The 23,163-nt window shown below is 49.5% G+C and overlaps 2 protein-coding genes across 4 annotated transcripts; one reads left to right on the top strand and one right to left on the bottom strand.

Moving 5' to 3' along the window:
* Positions 1-1,295: 1,295 nt before the first annotated feature.
* Positions 1,296-19,004, bottom strand: ZMYND12 (zinc finger MYND-type containing 12). Of its 3 annotated transcripts, none has more exons than XM_030963902.1 (8): positions 18,884-19,004; positions 17,686-17,827; positions 10,017-10,188; positions 8,578-8,747; positions 6,132-6,254; positions 4,635-4,755; positions 2,834-3,000; positions 1,296-1,533 (listed from the first exon to the last, which is right to left on the bottom strand). In XM_030963902.1, the coding sequence occupies exons 1-8, from the start codon at positions 18,964-18,966 to the stop codon at positions 1,414-1,416; spliced, it is 1,098 nt and encodes a 365-aa protein (XP_030819762.1). In that variant the 5' UTR covers positions 18,967-19,004; the 3' UTR covers positions 1,296-1,413. The 3 variants fall into 3 exon arrangements, with proteins under 3 accessions (XP_030819762.1, XP_030819764.1, XP_030819765.1); XM_030963904.1 differs by having other exon boundaries at positions 2,834-2,979; XM_030963905.1 differs by lacking the exon at positions 2,834-3,000 and having other exon boundaries at positions 1,318-1,533.
* Positions 19,005-19,106: 102 nt separating this feature from the next.
* PPCS (phosphopantothenoylcysteine synthetase) lies at positions 19,107-23,002 on the top strand. The gene is made up of 3 exons (XM_030963818.1): positions 19,107-19,662; positions 20,528-20,631; positions 22,408-23,002. The coding sequence occupies exons 1-3, from the start codon at positions 19,140-19,142 to the stop codon at positions 22,729-22,731; spliced, it is 951 nt and encodes a 316-aa protein (XP_030819678.1). The 5' UTR covers positions 19,107-19,139; the 3' UTR covers positions 22,732-23,002.
* Positions 23,003-23,163: the final 161 nt, after the last annotated feature.

The raw sequence follows: 23,163 nt of genomic DNA, 5'->3' as shown, positions 1-23,163 counted from the left end.
CTCCCCAGCATCCCCCACCCCACGGCAGTGACCACTCCAGCCCCTCGGAGATGATCATTACAGGCCTTTCCAGCACCTCCCATGGAATTATTCCACACCTGATGGGGTGGGGAGACCACCAGCATCTCCCACAGCAATGCTGGGAGGTCTCCTGGCCCTTCCCCAGCCTGGGCTGTGCACCCTGAGCAGCTTTCTCCCACCCCCTGGAATGGAACGTGGCTGAACCTGCGGTTTTCCCTTCCCCAGCAGCAGCAATCCCTGCTAATTGCTCAGGCCCCAGCTTGATGAAGCGTTTACAAAGCTCACTTGACTCCAGCCCAACTCGGCAAGGCAATTAAACACCCTCATAAATCCTCCTGCAGTAAATGAGCCCTAATGGGAGCTCAGGGCTCAGCCCCAGATTCCCTTCTCCCCTTTCCCAGCCGTGAGGGATCACGACCACGGCGGCTGCCCCGTGCTCCCCACACTCCCCATGGCCTCTGGAGCCTTCTGGCCCTGCTCTGGTGTCCCTGTCCCTCCCCACAGCAGGGTCACTCTGTCGCCTGGGGCAGGAGCCAGCTGGGAATGGGGCTGCTGGCAGATCCAAGGGGATGCCAGCTCTCTGCCAGGAGGGAACTGCATCTCCTTTAGCTTAGAATCCCCACTTGGAGCCTTTTCATTCCTTCCCTCAAGGCTGCTTAAGAGTCTCTCATGCCTCCCGTGGTCCCTCCAGGATGGAAGTTCTACCCATGGAGCTTCCATCCCTGGAAGTGGAACAAATGAGTGTCTCAGTGCCCAGAGCTATGAGAAGCTCTGCAGAAAGAGAAAATTCTGAGCATCTGCCATGGTGGAAAGTGTCCCTGCCCATGGTAGGGGGTGAAGTGGGATGAGCTCTAAATCAGGATGGCTTTCCAAACCAGGCTGGGATTTTCTGGACATTGGTTTGGAGATGGAGGGGCTCTGCAGGGAGCTGCAACACCTTGTCAAGCCCAACCAGGTCCACCACCCCAGCCCTTCCCTGAGTCCCTCTCCTATCCCTCCATGGGATCTCCCTCACCAAACTGGCAAGCAAAGCCAGGAAGCCAGTAAGAAACACACCTGAGCTCGCCTTGGCTCCTGGACAACCACCACGAGGCTGTGAGAGGCTGTTTGCTCACTCCCAGCCTGGCCAATAAATGATTTATTCAGGGTGTTCGTGGTGCTTTTGTTTCTCACCCTGCTGCTGTTACTCCCTGAGAGGTTACAGAAGTGGAGCAGCACATGAAGACTAACTCAGACCAAAATGTTTATTTTCCAAACAGTTTGGGACAGCCGCAGATGCAGCTGGAAAGAGGCAGCAACAGGAAGGACCAACAGCTTGTGACGCTGGTGGTGTCCAGGAACCGGGATAAGAGAGAACCTGGCCAAACAAACTGGGTCTGGCAGAGCCAGTTTTCATGTGGTGTGGGAAAACTGGGCATTAATCAGCTCCAGCAGGTGACCAATGGTTTCCAGAGAGTCTTGCTGGGGCAGCTGCTTGGCCAGGTCGAAGGCTTTCATCCCCAGCTCCTGGGCCTGGAATGGGACAGGAGAAACGCCCAGCAATGGTCAGGAATCTGGATTTTCTCACGGGATGGTTAAATACCTGCTGAGGCTCAGCCTGGAGCAGATCCAGGCTCTCTTTCCGAGGTGACCTGTACAAGCTGCTTTACAGGAGAGCCTAAAGCTGCCAGCAGATCCCATATTTAGGATCCAGTGGTGCAGACAGAAGATTACTGACCCCAGCCCCCCGTGCTGGACATCACCTCCTGTCTAACACAGCTCCTCTGAGCAATCCCAAAGCCATTTCAGGGAAAAAATCCCAGCTGTACTGACTCTGAACTAAATCCTTCATTTCTCTTGATAAGGAACAAAATAAATAATTTCCCTTGGTAGCTCTTCCAGGGGTTAGACATTCTCACAGTTATAAAGCTTTGTCTTTTTTATTTTTCAATCAAATTCAAATTTGTGTCTCCCAAACACTCCCAAGTTGTGACTTTCTATAATACAATAAAGAGATCATTAAAATTTCAATACAGTATTTTTCAACATCTGTATTTTCACTCCTCAAAGCCCAGACTGAAGAAACTCAGGGTTTTGAGCTCTGATCCCAAACACAAGGGCCTGATTTCCAGATGGTATTTGCTCAGCACTTCCTCAAAATCAATTCTTGGTAAAGCACAGAAATTACTAATCACGTGGATTTTTAAGCCATAAAGACACAGGAAGGCAGATTCCAAACTGGAATTACAGACCCCAATAGACTGAACCTTGAACTCAGAAGAGCCTGGCTCAAGGACAGGTCTGTGAGCCCCAGATCTTGCTCTGTGTAACCCTTGAGCTCAGGTCTAAAGGCAGCTACACTGCCAAGATAGTCCAGATAAAGGAAGAACCCAGAAAATGTGGAAAACTGCAGGATCCACTGGCCTGGCAGAGACCAGAATGCATCCCCCAGCATTGTCAGCCCTTACAGAGTGCAGGTCACAGAATCTGGAATAGTTTGCTAGCAAGGGACTTCAAAGCTGATCTCAGATCCCATGGCAGGGACATCTACATGACCAGGCTGCTCCAAGCCCCATCCAACCCACCCTTGGGCACTGCCAGGGATCCAAGGGCAGCCACAGCTGCTCTGGGCACCCTGTGCCAGGGCCTGCCCACCCTCACAGGGAAGGATTTATCCCAATATCCCGCCCAAGCCCTTGGTTTGAGCACTATGAGGCACTTTGCTCTTGCTCACCAGGGCTGTGGGCTCAGGAGAGGCGCTGGCGAACGGGAGGACCAGGATGACCCCAGAGCAGTTGGCCAATTCTCCTGAACCCTTTCAGACCCCACCTACCTTGGCTAAATCCTGGCCCAGGTAGTGGATGATGGCCAGGGAGTGCAGGATTTGGGCTGTTTCCCCTGGGTGCTGCAGGGGTCCCTGCTCCCGCAGCTCCAGCACGGCGCCCAGCATCCGCGCTCCCCTCTCGCGCTGCGCCTCGGCTGCAGGAGACAGAGATGGGCCTGAGGGGTGCATTTGTGCAAGAGAATACACTCAAAACTGCCTGAGTGGCTCTTCTGGACACCAAAGCATTTCTACTGCAAACATCGATGTGGTCTGAGGGTGGGCAGGCCCTGGCACAGGGTGCCCAGAGCAGCTGGGGCTGCCCCTGGATCCCTGGAGGTGCCCAAGGCCAGGCTGGATGGGGCTTGGAGAAATCTGGGATAGGGGAAGGTGTCCCTGCCCATGGCAGGGGTGGGATTAGGTGAACTTCAAGGTCCTTCCCATCCAAACTAGTGTGGGTATCTATGATCCCAGCTTCATGCAAATTCCATGCCCATGAACAGGATTCCTTTCACCCAGTCAGTGCTTGTGGATGCCATGGGACAGAGAGAGAGAAACAGCAAGTGTTTCTCACAGCGGCTTGGGAGAAGTTTTAGGGAGCTAGAAAGATGTGATAACTTGTTGGCTATAAACAATTTGCAAGTGGTCTTTTTCTACCTTATTTTTCTGTTCCTCTCAAGGACAGTGTGTGAGAAAGATGTTTCTGTTAGTTAGCCAGTAGAATAGAATCTATCCTACCACTCTATAAAAACCTCGTGGTTCTTTTGAATAAAGACTTCTTTGCCTTGTCTATGATCCTGCCTCTTGCCTGTTCCTGCCCTGACCCCGGTGCACGAGTGACAAGTGCTCATGTTGAGCAGCCTTCAGGCAGGACATGGAGTCACAACAGCTGCAGGAAAAGAACTGCTTTTCTACTCCTGTCACACCAAAGATGATCTCCTGTAGCCCTGCCTTAGTGTTCTTCCTACTCTGGAACTCCTGATGGAGGTAGTGCCAGGAAATGGGATTTTCAGAAATGTTTCTCTTCAAATCACAGAATCCCAGACTGCTTTGGTTTGGAAGGGATCTTAAAGACCATCTCATTCCAATCCTGGCCATGGGGGCAGAGACACCTTCCACTAGACCAGGTTGCTCCAAACCCTGTCCAACCTGACCTTGAACATTTCAGGGAGAGAAATTTTTATTCCCTTTCCTGACAATGTCCTTATTAGCACAGATGGTAGAAAGGAGCCAAGAACCAGAGTCTGGTCTGGTTTCAGGGAAGCCTGAGGTGGTACCAGGGGCACGGTTTACTTGCAATATTAGGAAGAAATTTTTTTCATGTAAAGCATTGGAACCATGCCTAGGGAGATGGTGGAGTCCCCGTGCCTGGAAGTGTTCAGGAAACACATGGACGTGGCATTTGGGATGTGGGTTAGTGGTGAACAGGACAGTGCTGGAGGAATGGCAGGTACTTATATTAGGAAGAAATTTTTTTGTTAAAGTGATTGGAACCATGTCTACGAGTCCATGGAGTCAATTTGCCTGAATTGTTCAGAAACACAGGACGTGCCATTGGGATGTGGGCCGTGAAACAGAGAAGGAGGAATGGCAGGCTGGGTTTCTAAATGAACTCTACATTCCATGAACGAATTTGCTTTGCCATTCAACCAGGCAGCCGTCAGGAAGCAAAGCACCATGCCAACACCCTCATTCCTGAGGAATTAACATTGCCATTCAACCCAGCCTCTGGAAACACCATGCCAACACAATCTGTAGGGTGCAGGGACTCTTTACCCCTTCCCAAAGGTTTAGGAGCAATAGCAGCTCTTACTCGTGCCATCCTCGCTGCCTTCCTCCTCCTCGGAGAACGGCGACGCCTCTGCCCGCGCCTGGAGCGCTCGCTGGTGCCCGTGCAGGGAGCTCAGCAGCCAGGCGTGCCACAGGCTGCTCACCTGGCAGGAAGCACGGCAATTATTGCACTCCTGTGGATCCCTGGTATTCACTTGTTCTCCAAACAATGCCCCTGCACGGCCCGTGCCCTGCGGGTCACTGAGCTGGACGTTCCCAGAGGGATCGCCCCGCTCCGCTCCCACACAGCCCCAGCCGGGATCCTGCCACAGACATCTTTTGTGAAAAATCCTTTCCTTAGGATTTTTCCTCCTCAGAAGCCAAGAGGCCTCAGGAACAAAATGTAACCATTGATTATCTGCTGCTGTGGAATGCAACAGGTGGATCTCTGATTGGCCCATGTTGGTTGTTTCTAATTAATGGCCAATCACAGCCCAGCTGGCTCAGAGACAGAGAGTCTGAGCCACAAACCTTTGTTATCATTTTTCCTATTCTATTCTTAGCTAGCCTTCTCATGAAATCTCTTCTTCTATTATTTTAGTATAGTTTAAATGTAATATATATCATAAAATAATAAATCAAGCTTTCTGAAACATGGAGTCAGATCCTCCTCTCTTCCCTCATCCTAAAACCGCTGTGAACACCGTCACAGGATCCCTCCCTTCTCCAGCTGATTTTCACCCAACTTCAACAAATCTAACCAAAATCTTCACCAAAAGCTCGTGGAGTTGAAGTTTGGGACAGGGATTTGCAGCTCCCAGCACCTTATTTCTTATTTCCACCTTATTTCTACAAAGCTTCACTTAAACAAATAAAAGTTCATTTTTTTCAGTTATTATATCATAAGATAATTATTACTTTCCTTGCTTGATCAATCCATTCTGAAAATCTTTTATCAGTGTGGCTTTTTACTGATTCCCAGTGTAAATTCCAGGTGGCTTGTTTGTATCCCACTTTTCCCTGGATTTAGGAACTCCTCTGTACTGGTGGGACTCTAACCCCTGGCCCAGGAAATTTGGTAGCAAAGCTGTTTTTTAATGAGGTTTGGCTGCCCAAACTGAAGAATTTTGAACTGATTACAGGAATAATATCTCATGGTTTTAACTCAGATAATTATTTATTTTATTGTTATTTATATATTATTATTTACATTTATAGCATATCTACAATAATATCATTATTTATATTATTAATATTAATATTTTAATATTATAGTATTTATACGTTATTCTTATGTTATATTTTATATTATATTTTATAATTTTATAATTTCATTCTTTATATTTTATTATTAATATTTCTATATTATTTATTTTTTATTAACTCAGATAATTATTTCGTTTCTGGGACTGATCCTAAAAGGCAACACTGACACTTGATATGGTCATCATCCCATTGGAAAGAAATGGAAAAAAACTTTGGAAAGAGCATCAAAAAAAAGCTGAGAAAAACTCAGAGGATGATTTTTGGTTCTACCAACCTCAGTGTAGAGTGAGTTTGCTGCATCCATTTTATTCTGGTGGAAGAAAATATTGGCCATGTGGAAATACCCTCCAGAGACCTCAACAGAATTTAGTCCAAACTCAGCAGTTGCCAGGTAAACCTGAAATTAATAGTAAATAAAAAATAAGCCCCAGAAAGTTCATGTTCATGTCAAACCTGGGAAGTTTTTCATTGTGAATTAATATTGCAAATGCTGGGTTTTTTTAATGTGTAAATTATGCCTGACAGTGATTGGAAAACGTGGTACTTAAAAGCTGTTTTTTGGGGGTTATGTAAAGGAATGAGATGCTAAAATCTCTATTTGGGGGTTATCCATAGGAATGAGGCACTAACAAACTGTATTTTGGGGGTAATCCATAGAAATGAAGTATTAAGCTGTATTTTGGGGTTATAAGGTATAAAACCTCTGTATTTTGTGGTAATTCATGGGAATGAGGTACTAAAGAATTGCATTTTTGGGGTTATCCATAGGATCCATAGGAATATACCCAGTTCACAGAGTTTATCCACAGGAACTCACTAAAAAGCTGCATTTTGGGGAGTTATGTAAAGGTATAAGGTATAAAACCTCTAAATTTTGTGGTAATCCATGGGAATGAGGTACTGAAGAACTGCATTTTTGGGGTTATCCATAAGATCCATAGGAATATAGCCAGTTCACAAAGTTTATCCATAGGAACATATTAAAAAGCTGCATTTTAGGGTTATGTAAAGGTATAAGGTATAAAACCTCTATATTCTGTGGTTATCCATGGGAATGAGGTACTAAAGAATTGTATTTTGGGGGTTATCCATAAGAATATACCCAGTTCATAGAGTTTATCCATAGGAACACACTAAAAATCTCTATTTTGGGGTTGATCCATGGGAATGCAACACCCTAAACCCCCTGGCTGGGGCAGAGGCACCTCTTGGTTCATTCTCCGAAGTCCAGAGCAGGTTTCCCACCTGTCCCCCTGTCCCTGTGCCCCCTGTCCATCTGTCCCACCTCTCCCAGAGCCCAGCCTGCTGCTTTCCCAGCCCCCAGACAATCCTGCTGTCCCCCAGAGGAGCAGTGGGAAGGCAGAGCAGCATTCCAGCTATTCTGAGCTGCTGTGTGACTCTCAGCACGGATCCCAGACACGCAGCCAAGGTCCAGGCAGGTCCTGAACTTGCTGAGAGCTAAAAACTTCTTACCTGGTGCCCTTGCAGGCATCACATTTAGGGAATTAAAAAAAGAAAGAAAAAAAAAAAAAGGGAGGGGAGGAGGATTTTGGAAGTCTCCAAAGAGTTTTAGGAGATTCCTTTGTGGGATTCTCAAATGCCCAAAGGGCTTCTAGACCAAGCAGAGACATGGTTGTGTGTTATAATAGAAAGAGTCTAACTCTTCTCCCTTTATGTCATCATTTACACCCACACAAAGCCACTATCAAATTCCACAGGAGTGGGAATATATCACTCAGCACGGGATCACTCGATAAATTTAGTCCACATGGGACAGAAATAGGAGGTGGAGAAGTTCATCTGGCTTTGGAGGATCAAATGACAGGGAAAGCATCCACAGGAACACAGGTGGCAATGACCAATTCCAAACAGTTTTCACGGTTGAAGAGGTGGAATTTGAGAAAATGTCATTGAACCAGATACTGAAATAGGGATATAAGCCATTAATTAAATAATGGGTGAGAGATCTGGGAAAGTACTGAGGGAAATAACAGCCAAAATTTAAATTATCTGTGGAATAAAGGCAATTCCATCAGCATGGGGCAGGAATGTCTGGGCATCTCTGCACTGAAATGAAGCTGATGGAGAAATGCATAGGGAGAAACCATAAAGACAAGGAATGTGAGGAGCATGTGAGGAGTGTCTGAGGGAGGCTCAGCCTGGAGAAGAGGAGGCTCAGGGGGCCCTTGTGGCTCTGCACAGCTCCTGACAGGAGGGGACAGGCAGGGGGGTCGGGCTGTGCTCCAGGGAACAGGGACAGAGGAGAGGGAACGGCCTCAGGCTGGGCCAGGGGAGGTTTAGATTGGATATTGGGGAAAATCCTTCATGGGAAGGGTGCTCAAGGATTGGAACAGGCTGGGCAGGACAGTGGTGGAATCACCATCCCTGGAGATGTTAAAAAAAACGTGTGGATGTGGCACCTGGGGACATGGGTTAGTGGTGGAGCTGGCAGTGCTGGGGGAATGATTGGACTTGATGATCATGGAGGGCTCTTCCAGCCTTGGTGATTCCATGATTCTCTGTCACTTCACAGCACTAGGGATAACTGGCAAAACACATCTTTAGCTCCACAGGTGTCTCAGATCTATCCAGTTTGGGTGTCTGTGATGTGAACCCTCTCAAGATCCCAAATCTGCCCATTGCCATTTCTACATTGATCTGGGAGGAGAGGAGGAATTAAAATGGAAGCGTTCCTCGTTCCTGTGTTCCAAGGGACTTACATCATTGGCCAGGTGATACAAAGCCTGCTCCAGGTTTCCTTCAGCGATGGAGAAAAGCCCCAGCCCACGGTGTAACTTAGACTGGAGAGCAGCACTGCAGTCGGGGCTTTGGAGGACGATCCACTGGGCTTGGGAGAGGTATTTGGCTGCCTGTCGGGGACGGCCAGCACCTGGAATGACAGGGCGGGATAATCACGGGAATAAGGAAGATAAAGGAGCATTTTTTAATCTGGAAAGTCAGAGAATACTACTGGCTCTCCTGGGGTAGCTTGATATGGAAATGCATTTTGGGGATTCCCCACGTCGTTCCCAAGTGCTTCTGAGTTACTCTGGTAACTCATTTACAGACAGGTGAATGTGTAGAGAGCTCCAAAAGGAGCCAGAAACCACAGAATTCCAGACTGATTTGGATTGAAGGGGACCTTCAAGATCATCTAGTCCCACCCCCTGCCATGGGCAGGGACACCTTCCTCTATCCCAGGCTGCTCCAAGCCCCATCCAACCTGGCCTTGGACACTTCCAGGGATCCAGGGGCAGCCACAGCTGCTCTGGGGAAACTGTGCCAGGGCCTCTGCACCCTCACAGGGAAGGATTTCTTCCCAGTATCCCATACCAATATCTGCCCTCTTGTGCTGGCACTCCAGAACCTTGTCCTAAGTCCCTCTCCAGCTCTCCTGGAGCCCCTTTAGGCACTGAAAGGGGCTCTGAGGTTTCCCTGGAACCTTCTCAAGGTGAACACCCCGAGCTCTCCCAGCCTGGCTCCATGGCAGAGGAGACACAGCTCACAACCTCTCTGGAACACGTGGCCTAAACAGGTTCGCTGCAGGCAGGCACTGCTGTCTCTCACTTTATCACACTGGAATTACTCACAGGGTTTTTTCTCCCTGCTCTCACCACAATCCTGAGTCAGCCCCGCTGTGCCAGCAGAGCATTGTGCGAGCTCCTGGAATGGCAGTGATTTACAGGCAGAGCAGCTCCCATGCCCTTATTTGCCATGTTTTCCAAAGCAAACAATGAGAAAAAGCCCTGCTCAGGCAGAGCAAGATTTGTGAATGAACCCGGAGTTCTTTGGGTGCAATGGCCTCTGAAATGTTTGCTGAGATAAGAGCACAACTAAGCGCCCTCTGGAATTTAATGCTTTGGGGAGTCATCCAAGGTAAAGAATAGACTTTCATACAGCTTCTCCTGTGGGAATCGGTGGAGAGAGAGCAAACATTTCATTTGAAAACATTTCATTTGATTTCATTGATCTCCTGTGTGCCGAGGGATTCAGAAAAGGGGTGTGAGGGGGGTGTGTGCGACAGCTCACATCTCTGCAATGCCCTTGAGGCACAGCAGGGCCCACAACTGCTCCTGCCCAGATAAATGGCAAAAGGAAAGCAGAAACCTGAGCCGGGAGGCCTTGCCCTTGCCAGCATTCCCGTGTTGACAATGCTCACCCGTGGAGGCCTCGGCCAGGAGCAGATAGATGGGCAGGAGCCGCAGGGAGGCCGGGCCCAGCAGGCGGGAGCTGGAGCGCAGGGCCTGCAGGGCCGCAGGAATGGCTTCCAGGGGCTGCCCTGCCCACAGAAACCCCTGCGCCCTGCACAGCGCCACCGCAATCAGGGACTCCTGCAGGGACAAAACAGGGAAAAGAAATCAAAGAACCCTGGAAGAGCCCAAATGAGGGATGTGGGACTCCAGGGGCTGTGCTCAGTGTCACGGCAATCAGGGACTCCTGCAGGGGAAAACAGGGAGAAAGATATCACAGAACCCTGGAAGAGCCTAAATGAGGGATGTGGGACTCCAGGCAGCTCTCCAAAATATAGTTTATTGTATCCAAGTTGTTACAGCAGTCCAGGGTCATGGGTGACAGAGCCTGTGCCTACAGCTCTCAGCTCCAGCTGCAGGCAGGCCTGGAGACCCACATCCCTCATTCAGACTCTTATTATTCTCTCTAACTAATGGTGCCGCACGTTGGGCACCACTGTAAGAGCCCAAATGAGAGATGTGGGACTCCAGGAGCTCTCCAAAATGCAGTATATTGTATCCAAGATGTTATAGAAGCCCAGGGTCGTGGGTGACAGAACCTGTGCCTGCAGCTCTCAGCTCCAGCTGCAGGCAGGCCTGGAGACCCTTTGGTTTTGGTTACATTGCATTAGATACTTTTCTTTTGGTTAGAATGCATTATATATTCTTCTTTGCTGAGCATCTTAATGCAGTAGAACCAATCTATACCTTAACTATTATCTATAGCCTATCATAACTGCTATAATTTCCATATTCATGTTACTGTTCTCAAATCACTAAAAGTTAGTACATTACAGTTTAAACTAGAAGTTGTTTTTCAGTTTTCTTGCAGTGGAAAATTCTGAGACCTTTTTTCTACTTGCCACATTGGCAGGCTTGTTTGCCTGTGCTATCTTCCTGCTTGGTAAAAACATCTTCTTATTTGAGGTGGGTTTATCCTTTGCTCTAAGTCATAAAAGCCCCTTCTAACTAACACACCCTTTGCCTCCTTGGTTATCCAGTAAGACTGGCTCAGCAATTCTTTCCTTCTATATCAAAACTTGCTTTCATTTCTATTCCTTCATCAGATTCTACATTGAAAAATCTTTCTGCCAAGCACACAGATCTGTGAGACTTTCTTGTCAAACTTTCATCCTTCCCAACAGAACCCCACAATGGTTTGGGCTGGAGAGACCTTAAAGCCCATCTCATCACATCCCCTGCCATGGGGCACCTTTCACTAGACCAGGTGTGTCACAGACATATTTTATGAAAAATCCTTTTGCCAGGACTTTTTCTCCTGAGAAGCTGGGAAGCTTCAGCTTCTCCGTATTTTGCTGCTTTGGAATGTGATCTGGAGAATTGTTTACCCAGCATGTGAAATTGGTTTTACTTGATGACCAGTGGCAGCCACCTGTGTCGAGGCTGTGACACAAGATTTTATCATCATTTCTTTCTATTCCTTTCAAGCCTTCTGATGAAATCCTTTCTTCTATACTTTTAGTAGAGTTTTAATATATAATTTTCTTCTAATATAATATGTAGCATAAAATAATAAATCAGCCTTCTGAAACATGGAGTCAAGATTCTCATCTCTTCCCTCTTCCTGGGACCCCTGCAAACACCCCCACACAGGCGGTTACAGATGCACAGGCTCTTTTTAAAATTGGGTTTTCAAATTAAAAAGCAGCAATTGTAATGTAGTTTGTGGCTGTAATTAATAGACAGACATTAAAGCTGTCATATTAGAAGGTATTAGAGTCTGGCTCCATTCCTGCTCTGAGCAGGAACAGCTTTGGTCATGTGGTGTCTTCCTGGATGAAGAATCCTTTACGCCTCCTGACAAGGTCTCATAAGGCTGCAGCAATAAAAGCTGTGAAGCACAGAAAATGATCATCACAAGACCAGAAAGGAGATTAGAGCCAGGGGCTCTGGTGTGACTCAGAGCCAGCCAAACCCCGTGGTGCCAGCATGGCACAGCTCCAGCTGCTGGAGAGAGTTCCTCACAGGGCACTGCAGCTTCATCCCACCCTCTCCTGGCTGCTCCTGCGCTGGGATTTGGTGTGCAGAGTCTGAAAACTGGTCAGAATCAGAATGTAGATCTTCCTGGCTGCTCCTGGACTGGGATTTGGTGTGCAGAGTCTGAAAACTGGTCAGAATCAGAATTTATTACACTCAGCACATCCATCCCCAGCCGGGGTTGGTGGTGCAGCAGCTCCTGCAGTGTTTGGGTTTGTCAGAATCCAAAATTTATCCTGTACTTATCCATACATCCATGGCACAGCTCCAGCTGCTGGAGACACAGCCAGGGAGCGAGGACAGAGCTCCTCACAGGGAACTGCAGCTTCATCCCACCCTCTCCTGGCTGCTCCTGCACTGGGATTTGGTGTGCAGAGTCTGAAAACTGGTCAGAATCAGAATGTATTACACTCAGCACATCCATCCCCAGCTGGGGTTGGTGGTGCAGCAGCTCCTGCAGCGTTTGGGTTTGTCAGAATCCAAAATTTATCCTGTACTTATCCATATATAGCTGCTCCCTGCCTTTTGCTGCTCCTACCAGTCCACACCATTTGTCCTCTGCAACGTTAGCAGCAGCTGATATCATCCCCAGCTCCACAAACAGCTCTCCATCCCAATTCCCGCTCCTCCGCCAGGAGCTGTGCATTCTGTGCCCTTACAGGGATGCCAAGGAAAAAGCCCCAGGATCCTTGCAGGATGACAGAATTCCAGAAAGGTTTGGGCTGGGAGAGGCCTTAAAGCTCATCTTTTCCACCCCCTGTCATGGGAAAGGGACACATTCCACTAGACCAGGTTGCTCAGAGCCCATCCAGCCACTACTGACACTCCTCCATCAGCTTTTCCTAGCAGTGGTGCAGCATCAGTGGTGCTGCTGGAGATCACAGAACTGCTGGTTCTACCCTGGTTTTCTCAGTGAGACCCTGAGGAAACACCAGCTCACCCCTTTATCATCCTCTGCCTCCGGCTGGGGCTGAGCTGGGCAGTCTCAGAGCTCCTGGAGGCCAAGCTTGAGCATTCTGCTGAGTTTGAACTGCTTGGGGTGAGGCAGAGTTGTGCCATTGAAGGAGTAACTCCAGGATAGAGAGCTCCAGGACAGCCTGGGAGTGCTCCTGGAGATCCTGGCTGAGGTAAAGAGACACTTTTTCAATAAATGAGATCACCAAAGAGCACAGCCCAGAGCAACAGCCCCTGCTCCAGTGAGGAGAGCCAAGAGCCAGAAAACACAGCACCCATCCCTGAGCTACCAGAACATGGAGAGGGCAAAGGCAGGTTCTCCAGAGAAGCTCTGGCATCCCTGGAAGTGTCCAAGGTTGGGCTGGACAGGGCTTGGAGCAACCTGGGATGGTGGAAGGTGTCCCTGCCCTTGGCAAGGGGTGGAATACAATGGACTTTAAGGTCTCTCCCACGCCAATCCAGTTTGGGATTCTGTGAAACACAAACTGTGTCCAGGGAGCAGGTGGTGCCCAGGAGAAAACCAGCACATGCTGGAAAAGCTGGTATTTCTCAGGCTGCTTTTTCTGTCTGTGCCAGTCTGGTGCAAGCAGTGCAGGCCCCAGTGCGTGGGCATGGCCCAGATTGGCATCTGGGAGGTGCTGGGAGATTGGGATCATTCCTTTTTTACTCCTTGTCAATGCTATCTTTGCTGCTTCCCATGGCCTGAAACATCTGCAGCGAGGACAAAGCTGGGGGTTGGACCCTGGCACAGCTTCCAGGAGGAGAAGGAAGAGCAGGAGGAGCCCTGGAGCTGTGAATATTTCCACACACAGTTCCAAGCCTTGGAGCAAGGCTCCCTTTGGCCCTGAAGAGCCCTGGGGGAATGGTTCCCTTTGGCCCTGCCCTGGTTTCCCCCTCGCCCCTGGCCCTGCCACTTTGAGCTCTCTCCATGTGTGTTGCAATTTGAGGTTTCTCTGAAGATGCCCCCACACAGTTTTTGGGGTTTGAGGGGGCTGAGGACCCCAGCTCTGCTCCAGGTGGGAGCAGGGGGTGGCAACACACACTCAGGGCTCAGTGCCATATCCTTTATTCACTCTCAGGCACCAAAATCTATGGTGTGTCTGAAGAAATGAGGATTTCAGGGAGAGGGAAGGCTCCAGTGAGCTGCAGCAGAGCAGGGCTGGATCTTTCCCATGCCCAGGAGCTGTGGGGAGCTGACATCACACAGGCAGGTGAGGCTCATCTCCAAACAGAAACCTGGAGTTCTGTTGGTTTGGAGGTGCTGTCTGCAGGCACCCCCCTGGCTATGTTGACAGAAGCAGATTTCTATCAACAAAGCTTTGGAGCACAGACAAGGAATGAAACTCATAAAACCTCCTGGCTCCCAGCTCCTTGGACCACAGGGCATTTGGATGTGCCCAGCTTTCCCTGTGTCCTGACTGAGGCTGCAGCTCTGTGTTTGCTAAACAAACACGGGGCAGGAGTGGGTGAAGTGCAGCAGAAATGTTCAGAAAGCAGCAAACCCAAGGCAGGCTTTGGGCAGATGGTTTTTTCTCGAGTTATCATGAGTCTGCAGAGCTTTTCCTTTGACTCCAAAGGCCTTTTTTGCATAAAATTCTAGACTGGTTTGGGTTGAAGGAAGCCTAAGGCTCATCTCATTCTGCCCCCTGCCATGGCAGGAACATTTTCCATTATCCCAGGCTGCTCCAAACCCTGTCCAACCTGGCCTGGGACACTTCCAGGGATCCAGGGGCAGCCACAGCTGCTCTGGGCAACCAGGGCCTCCCCACCCTCATAGGGAAGAACTTTTTAAGCACTTTTGTTGGATCTGGAATAGGAATGTGATGCACTAAATAACCTCCCTCTCTCCCAACACCTCTGAGCCAGCCCAGGCCCAACTTGGCTGCTCCAAATCCTGCTGGACACAAAGGAACTCTTCCCTCTTGCAGGTAACTGAGGGATTTCCTTTGGAGAGAAGGAAAGCAAAGTGTCCCAGCACAGACCAGTCTCAAAATTTACTTCATTTAAATAGGCTGGAGACAAAGGTCAAAGAACAGATGATGTTAAGGGTTGTTTAGGAGCTTATAAATATCTCCACTTCAAAAAACAAACCCCAGAGTCTTCTCTCCCTTGCCCATTCCCAGCTCCACACTGCTGTTTGCTCACCCAGTGCGAACCCCAATCAAGAGTGACTTTCTCTCCACCAGCCTTCCTGCTGTCTTTCCCTTCACCTAATTAAACCAGCAGATTAACCTCCAGCTAATGAAGGAGCACTACCCTCAGCTGGCAGCCACGTGGCCTGCTGGAATGTATGGGGATAATTTTAGTTGCAATAAAGTCAGTGATGTAATCAGTGTCAACACCAGTGTTCAATAGCAGGGGAGTTTCTTGGAACAGCTTCAAGCATTGCTGGATGCAGAATCCTGCCACACCCCCATGACACCCATTTTAACCTTCCTTGCAGGTTTTATAAAGAACAAACTTAAACAGAACGTGGAGTTAAGGAAGTTTTGCATTTTCCCTTGGGGACACACTGGCCTGACACACCTTCTGTGGACTTTGCTCAACAGTCTCACCTGAGGTTTTCAGCCAGACAGGAGTTTCCAAACCAGGGTGTGATGTCATTGCCCAGTTCCTGTAAAACCAAAAGGAATCTGCTGCCTGAAGCCTGTCATGAGCTCTCACCAAACAGGACTTTTGCCTTTGGACTTCACCTTTCTGGAAGCTCCCAGGAAAGGTGACAGCAATGAGCTGGTCCCCAGAGCCCCAGAGCTGGGCCAGAAACACCTTAGAAATAATAATTCATGTAAAAAAAATCATGAAAGAATAATTCATGCAAAATCCATGAAAGAATAATTCATGCAAAATTCATGAAAGAATAATTCATGTAAAAATTCAGAAGATTGGGGATGTTCTCCTCAGTGGCACCATTGCATTGTTCCAAACCCACTGCGTGCTGCCTTATTAGCCTGTGTCTGGGAGTTCTTATAGAGAGAAAATTGATTTCCACAGGGAGGATTTTCAGGAGCAGATGCACCTGGGTGGGTTATTTTAGCAACAGTGTGGAACAGCAGCTCCTGCACTACCATAAACAGAAACAGAAGGAGATGAAAAACCACTGGGGCTGGAAAGGAGCTGCACATCTGCAAATCCCTGAGGCCTGGTGGAGAAAAAAGGCTGCATTTAGTGGGAAAGGGTGCTCCAAGCTGGCTAGGAAAACAAAGGGAGGGGACTTGGCTTCTTTACTCTGGGAAAGGGGATACCCTCCCATCAAACGGCCTGGAGGAAGAAATCTCAGCTGGATCCCAGACTAGGGGGTGATGGAGCAACCTCCTGGCAAGGTGGGAAATCCAGGACTGCTGCTGCCCCAGGAAGCTCAGGACATGAAATAAACACTGTGGAAAAGGCTGGAGGCTCAGGAATTATTGTATTTGTAGGGATCCTTGTGGCAGGGAGGAATGATGAATCTGACTCCATGTTCTCAGAAGGATATTATATTATATTATATTACATTGTATTATATTATATTGTATTATATTAATTATATTATACATATATAATATATTATATTATGTTATATTATATTATATTATATTATATTAATTATATTATATTATACATATAATACATATTATATTAATTATATTATGTTATATTATATATATTATATATATTAAATGTATTATATAATATTATGTTATATTATGCTATATTATGCTATATTATATTATATTAATTATATTATATTATGTTATATTATATATATTATATGTATTATATAATATTGTGTTATATTACGTTATACTACATTATATTATATATTATATTATATATTATATTATATTATATTATATTATATTATATTATATTATATTATATTATATTATATTATATTATATTATATTATATTATATTATATTATATTATATTATATTATATTATATTATATTATATTATATTATGATATACTAACTATACTAAAGAATACAGAAAGGATACTTACTGAATGTTAAAAAGATAATAATGAAAACTCGTGACTCTTTCCAGAATCTCCACACAGATCGGCCCCAATTGACCAAAAAGCCAAAACAATTCACATGAAACCAATGGAACAATCACCTGTGGGTAAACAATCTCCAAACACATTCCACATGTGAGCACAACACAGGAGAAGCAAATGAGATAAGAATTGTTTTCTTTTTTTCTCTGAGGCTTCTCAGCTTCCCAGGAGAAAAATCCTGGGTGAAGGGATTTTTCTAGAGAATGTGAATGTCACATGGAATGACAGAGAGGATGCTCCCACTCCCCTTGTTTCTGAGGTTTTGTTTAAAAAAAACAACCCCCAAATCTCTACAACCAAGTCCCAAATTCAACCAAGGAGGTGCCATCCTCTCCCTTGGGAGCATCCAGAGGGAGGAATTCTAAAGGGGTGGATCCTGTGAAGGCAAAAGCCTTGCTTGGTTTTAGGCAAGAAACTCCTTTCTGTTTTACAGGGATTGGGCAGTGACAGCCAAGGCTGCTTTGGAGACTCCAGGGCGGCTGAAAATTCCAGGTGAGCCCACGAGAATTCCATGGTGTGTCCCACCATGGACAGCCAGGGTAGGGAGAGGAGCTGGGATTCCATCCCTGGAAGCACTTTGGAGTTGTGCTGGTTCCTCCTGCACCCACCTGCTTCCTCAGCAGCTGCTCTTTGCCATCTTTTCTGTCCTTTTCAGAATGGAAACAGCGCTGGGGCCTGAGGACTGGGCTGAGCAGGTGGCAGATTTGGCTGTGGATGCTGACCCAGTCGGTTTTCTGGTGGGAGACATCGCTGGCAAAAGGAGGGGAGAAAGAAAGACACTGGTATTTGCTGGGATTTCATGTAAAGGGAGATTATTCCCTGCTGTCTTTCAGGATTTCTCCACAACAATTTCCCAGAGCCCCTGGGCTGCCTGCTGGGTACCCAAAACATGACACTCCCAAATGTCTGCATTTCACAGCACCCTCCTGCCCCATCCCCACAGCTCCCTGTGCTAAAATCCTTGTTTAAATCACTCCCTGAACTCCTGATCCAGCTCAGTTTGAACAAATCCAACACTGGAAAAACAAAACCCACAAGCCAAGCCACCGCTGTGGGGACAGGGAATGTTCTGGAGCTCAGTGGCTGCTCTGAGGGTGTGTGTAGGGGTGTTTGTGTGACACCCCCAGAGCTCCCTGAGCTCTGCTCCCTGCCTGCTGCAGGAGCACTCCAGCTCAGTGTGCCTGCTCCAGCTCCTGCTGAGTAGCTGAGTACAGTCTCAGTTGAAAGGTGGCCTTTGAGGCTCTAAGGACTTGCAGGGTCCTAGCTGCTGGCAGCTTTAGTTTAGGAGAAATACGGAAAAAACAATGGTCTTATGTTCCTAAAAACAATTGCCTTATGTTCCTAAAAGCTATTGATCAGTTTCTATATTCTTCATTATAAACCCAGCTGACCAAACATTGTGTTGACAAGCAATCAATTATTAGTTAACTTCTTAACTTCATCAAGGCCTACTCATTTATTTTGATTAACCCCAATAAAGCTTATCTCTAACTCAAACCTCAGCTCCTTAAAATCTCTAAATTCCTTAATGTTGATATCTCACCCTGGCCCTTCTTCCCATGCCCTGTGCCTCTTGTCCTGCCCCAAGTCTGTCCCTGCCTCATCCTGAATGCCAAGCCTCATCCCAAGCGTTCTGCCCGTGCCTCCTGCCCCACCCTGGAGCCAATCCCTGCCTCCTCCTTCCTGGGCCTCATCCTGAATCCTCATCCCAAGCATTCTGCCCGTGCCTCAGCCTCACCCCGGAGCCAATCCCTGCCTCCTCCTGCCCTGTCCCGGTGCCCCGGGCCTCCCCCCGAGCAGTCTCACCAGTAGTAGGTGAGGCGGCAGCCGGGGCAGCGCAGCGGCGCCGCTCGGGCCCCGCACAGTTCGCAGCGCGGCTGCCCCGCCATGCCGGGCCCTGAACCCTCAGCGCGTCCCTGGTTGCCGGGGCGACACTTCCGGTAAGACGGGACACATCACTTCCGGCCGGCACTAACTGCCGTTCTGTTGCCAAGACAACACTTCCGGTGCGGGGAAGGCACCACACGTGATTTCCGGCGGGCCGCGCGGGCCGGTCCCGGTCATGGCGGCGGCGGTGAAGGAGGAGGCGAAGGACAAGGACGATGAGGAGGACAACGCTGTGGATACGGCGGCGACCGAGGAGCGCGTGCGGGCTTGGGCGGCGGCGCAGGCGGCGCGCGGGCGGCGCGTGGCGCTGGTGACGTCGGGCGGGACGCAGGTGCCGCTGGAGGCGCGCGCCGTGCGCTTCCTGGAGAACTTCAGCAGCGGCCGGCGCGGGGCGGCCTCGGCCGAGCGGCTGGTGCGGGCCGGCTACGGCGTCTGCTTCCTGCACCGCGCCCGCTCCGCCTTCCCCTGGGCCCGCGCCCTGCCGCCGCACGGGCCCGCGCTGCTGGACGCGCTCCGCCTCACCCCGGGGCCGCCGCCCGGCGTGGCCGCCGCTCCCGCCGCGCTGCCCGCGCTGCTGCCCGCGCTCCGCGAGTACCAGCGCGCCACCGAGGAGGGAGCGCTGCTCGCCATCGAGTTCACCGGGCTCGTGGAGTACCTGGCGCTGCTGCGCGCCGCCGCCCGAGCGCTGGCGCCTCTCGGTACGGGGGGAACCCGGGGCGGCACCGGCTCGTGGGGCACACGGCAGGAGAGGATGGAGCCCCCGGGGGTGTGAGGGGACAGGGTGGTCCCGTGCTAAGGTTCGGTGTGAGGGAGGATGAGGCGCTTGTGGGGATCTCCAGTGTGAGGGGACAGGGTGGTCCTGTGCCAAGGGTCGGCGTGAGGGAGGATGAAGCCCCCCGGGGTGTCCCCGTTATGAGGGGACAGGGTGATCCTGTGCCAAGGTTCAGGATGAGAGAGGATGAGGCTCTTGTGGGGATCTCCAGCCTGAGGGAATAGGGTGGTCCTGGGCGATGGTTTGGGCTAAAAGGGGATGGAGCCCCTTGTGGGGGTCTCTGCTGTCAGGGGAGAGGGGTCCTGTGACAGGGTTTGGGGTGAGAGGGGATGGAGCCCCCGGGGGTGTGAGGGAACAGCATGGTCCTGGGTAAAGGTTTGGGGGAGAGAGGATGAGGCTCTTGTGGGGGTCTCAGTGTGAGGGGACAGGCAGAGCAGGAACAAGGGGATGTGGTGGGGTCCCCAGCATGGTGTAGATGACAGAACCCCCTGACAATGGCCCCAGGTATGAGGTGATGCCGGGACCTGTGGGGCTCTGCTGTGAGGGGACAAGGAGGCCCCCTTGCTTGGAGAGCTCCTGCGCCCCACCACGAGGCTCTGGGCTGTCCCTGGAGGCTGCTGGGGCTTGGGAGGGGGGCACAGCACAGAGCCCAGCGTGGGGGCAGTGCTGCCCTGCTCAGGGCTGTGCTGGGGGCTCCCCCCTGGTCTCCCCTGTTGGGCGTGGGTGGTGGCAGCTCAGCTGGCCCTGGGGTGGCAGCAGGGGACAGACAGCAGCCGTGTTCCCTCCCACAGGCTCCAGTGCCATGTTCTACCTGGCAGCCGCTGTGTCGGATTTCTACATCCCGGTCTCTGACATGCCGGAGCACAAGATCCAGTCCTCGGAGGGACCCCTGCAGGTGAGGCCCTGCCCTGTGCCACCTCCCCCCCTCAGCCATGCCCTCCTGGCCCCCAGGGCCCTTCTCCTGAGAGCTGGCTGTGCATAAAAGCTGTGTTGTCAGAGGGTGAGATCCCACAGGGACAGAACCTTCTGGAAATCCTGGAGTTGCATTGTTTTATTCTTATCTTGCACTGAGGGGCCCTGATAAGAGGGCAGGATCAGCCCTGCTCTCCTTTGATCCAGGTTTATTTTTAGGCTGGGCTGAAGGGGTGAGGGGTCCCATGGGTTATCAGTGCTGCTCTGTCTGATATGGAGCAGCTTCAACACATCTGCACTTGTGGTGTGGCACATGAAGAGGGCCCCCTGAGGTGCCTCCTGCCTTTCTGGCTTTGTCCTCTAAAGCTGCCCCTGCTTCCATGGAGATGAGGAGAGGGTGAGTCTCCTGAAGTGCTCCAGGAATAGCTCCTGGAGTGCTTGAGTTGCTGCCTTTTGTCTGGAGAGAGGCTTTGGAGAAGGGCCTGGAGTGCTGGGACGAGGGGGGAATGGTTTCAAACGGACAGAATGGATTTAGATTGGATATGGGGAAGGAATTCCTTCCTGTGAGGGTGGGCAGGCCCTGGCACAGCTGGGGCTGCCCCTGGATCCCTGGCAGTGCCCAAGGCCAGGCTGGACACTGGGGCCTGGAGCAGCCTGGGACAGTGGGAGGTGTCCCTGCCATGGCAGGGGGTGGAATGGGATGGGATTTAAGGTCCCTCCCAACCCCAAACCATTCCATGACTCTGGGATCCATCTTGCTTGTACGAATGACAGAACAACACTGCAGTGCTGCCCTCTCAGAGCAGGTGTCTCTGGAATTTTTTATATAACAAATAGCACATTTATTTCATTTATTACTTTCTAAGAAGTTGCTGGGCTTCATTCTTTAACATAAACATTGGAAAGATGAGACCTGGCCTGATTGCCAGTGATGGATCCAGAGGATGGGAAGCTGGAGAACAGAGTCTTCTACTGTTTTTCTCTGTGCTTTAGCACTTCCATGAGGTGAAGATAGGATAAACTACCTGAATTCTGGAGAGGTGGAAACCCAGATTTGTGCAGTTATAATGCTTTTTTAAATCTTTTCTCCTCATGTTTATATTCCCCCAAGTGTGGTTAGCTCTGGGAATGCAGGGTTCCTGTGGCCTGGCCTCAGAACCCCCTGACTGTGAGCACCACATGGATCATTTAATTTAAATTTAGTGCCATTTGAACCTTGTTTGGTGAGAGCTGCCTTGAAAAGCTTCCTGGTGCAAATGGAATACCAAACAAAGCTGGAATTTCCCTCTTTCCCATCCCATCTCTTATTACAACTCCCTGTGTGACTGTGTTCACAGGGGTCTGAGGATGAGGGAAGAGACGAGGATCTGACTCCATGTTTCAGAAGGCTTGATTTATTATTTTATTATATTTATGACATTAAAACTATACTAAAAGAATAGAAGAAAGGATTTCATCAGAAGGCTAGCTAAGAATAGAAAAAGAAGAATGATAACAAAAGCCTGTGGCTTGGACTCTCTCTCTGAGCCAGCTGGACTGTGATTGGCCATTAATTAGAAACATCCAACATGGGCCAATCACAGATGCACCTGTTGCATTCCACAGCAGTAGACAGTCATTGTTTGCATTTTGTTCCTGAGGCCTCTCAGCTTCTCAGGAGGAAGAACTCCTAAGGAAAGGATTTTTCATGAAACGCGTCTGTGACATCCCTGTCAATATTTTGACTGATTTTTTTCTATTTTATCTTTCCCCGCTGCAGATCACAATGAAGATGGTGCCAAAAATGCTGTCACCCCTGGTCAGAGACTGGGCCCCTGAGGCCTTTGTGATTTCCTTCAAACTGGAGACAGATGCCCAGATCCTGCTGGATAAATCTCGGCAGGCTCTGGAGAAATACCGGCACCAGGTGGTGGTGGCCAACGTGCTGGAGTCCCGCAGAACCGCTGTCATCATCGTCACCAGGGACTCACAGACTCCCCTATCCCTGTCTGACGAGGAGATAGCACAAGGCATGGAAATAGAGGAGAAGATTGTGAGTTACCTGCAGGGCCAGCACACGGCCTTTATAGAGAGGAAAGGCTGAGGAGGAAAATCTGGGTGGAAAGGACGGAGTGGGGCTGGAGCCTGTGCAGGTGAATAAAGCAATCCCCACGGAGCACAAGGAGGGCTGTCCAACACTCTGTCACTTTCACACAGCTTGGCCACAGCTGCTGTGGCTTTGGAAAAGAGAAATACAAGGAAGTGAAACCATTCCAAAGGAGGAAAGAAGCTTGTTTCTGTGCCGTGGGCTGGGAGAGCTGGGAGGACGAGAAATGGTGAAGGTCTCTGTATATAAAGAATTTCTTGAATCTCCTTCTTTGAATTTTCTTTTAGAATGGCAGGAGGAGGGAATGGGGCTTCACAGGAAAGATGTGCTGGTTTTATGATTGGAGTGGGGAATCTCTGGTGTTGAGAGTGGATGGTGAAACCAGGGTAGCAAAAAGGAAAATGAGGTGGCAGCAGCTCTTGTGCCAGG

This window comes from Camarhynchus parvulus, chromosome 21 (genome assembly GCF_901933205.1).
Source record: "Camarhynchus parvulus chromosome 21, STF_HiC, whole genome shotgun sequence".
NCBI classification, from domain to species: Eukaryota; Metazoa; Chordata; class Aves; order Passeriformes; family Thraupidae; genus Camarhynchus; species Camarhynchus parvulus.
The sequence above is the reverse complement of the archived record's forward strand: the minus strand, read 5'-3'. Positions and strand labels throughout refer to the sequence as shown.

What these genes read in the sequence shown, in the direction of transcription:
- ZMYND12 (XM_030963902.1), bottom strand. Translation starts at nt 18,966, where the DNA reads ATGGCGGGGCAGCCGCGCTGCGAACTGTGCGGGGCCCGAGCGGCGCCG. An exon ending in TGCCGCCTCACCTACTACTG is followed by an intron (nt 17,828 to 18,883) that starts GTGAGACTGCTC and finishes TCCTTTTGCCAG; the next exon opens with CGATGTCTCCCACCAGAAAA. An exon ending in CAAACTCACTCTACACTGAG is followed by an intron (nt 4,756 to 6,131) that starts GTTGGTAGAACC and finishes GCTTCCTGCCAG; the next exon opens with GTGAGCAGCCTGTGGCACGC.
- PPCS (XM_030963818.1), top strand. Translation starts at nt 19,140, where the DNA reads ATGGCGGCGGCGGTGAAGGAGGAGGCGAAGGACAAGGACGATGAGGAG. An exon ending in CCGAGCGCTGGCGCCTCTCG is followed by an intron (nt 19,663 to 20,527) that starts GTACGGGGGGAA and finishes TCCCTCCCACAG; the next exon opens with GCTCCAGTGCCATGTTCTAC. An exon ending in CCTCGGAGGGACCCCTGCAG is followed by an intron (nt 20,632 to 22,407) that starts GTGAGGCCCTGC and finishes TCCCCGCTGCAG; the next exon opens with ATCACAATGAAGATGGTGCC.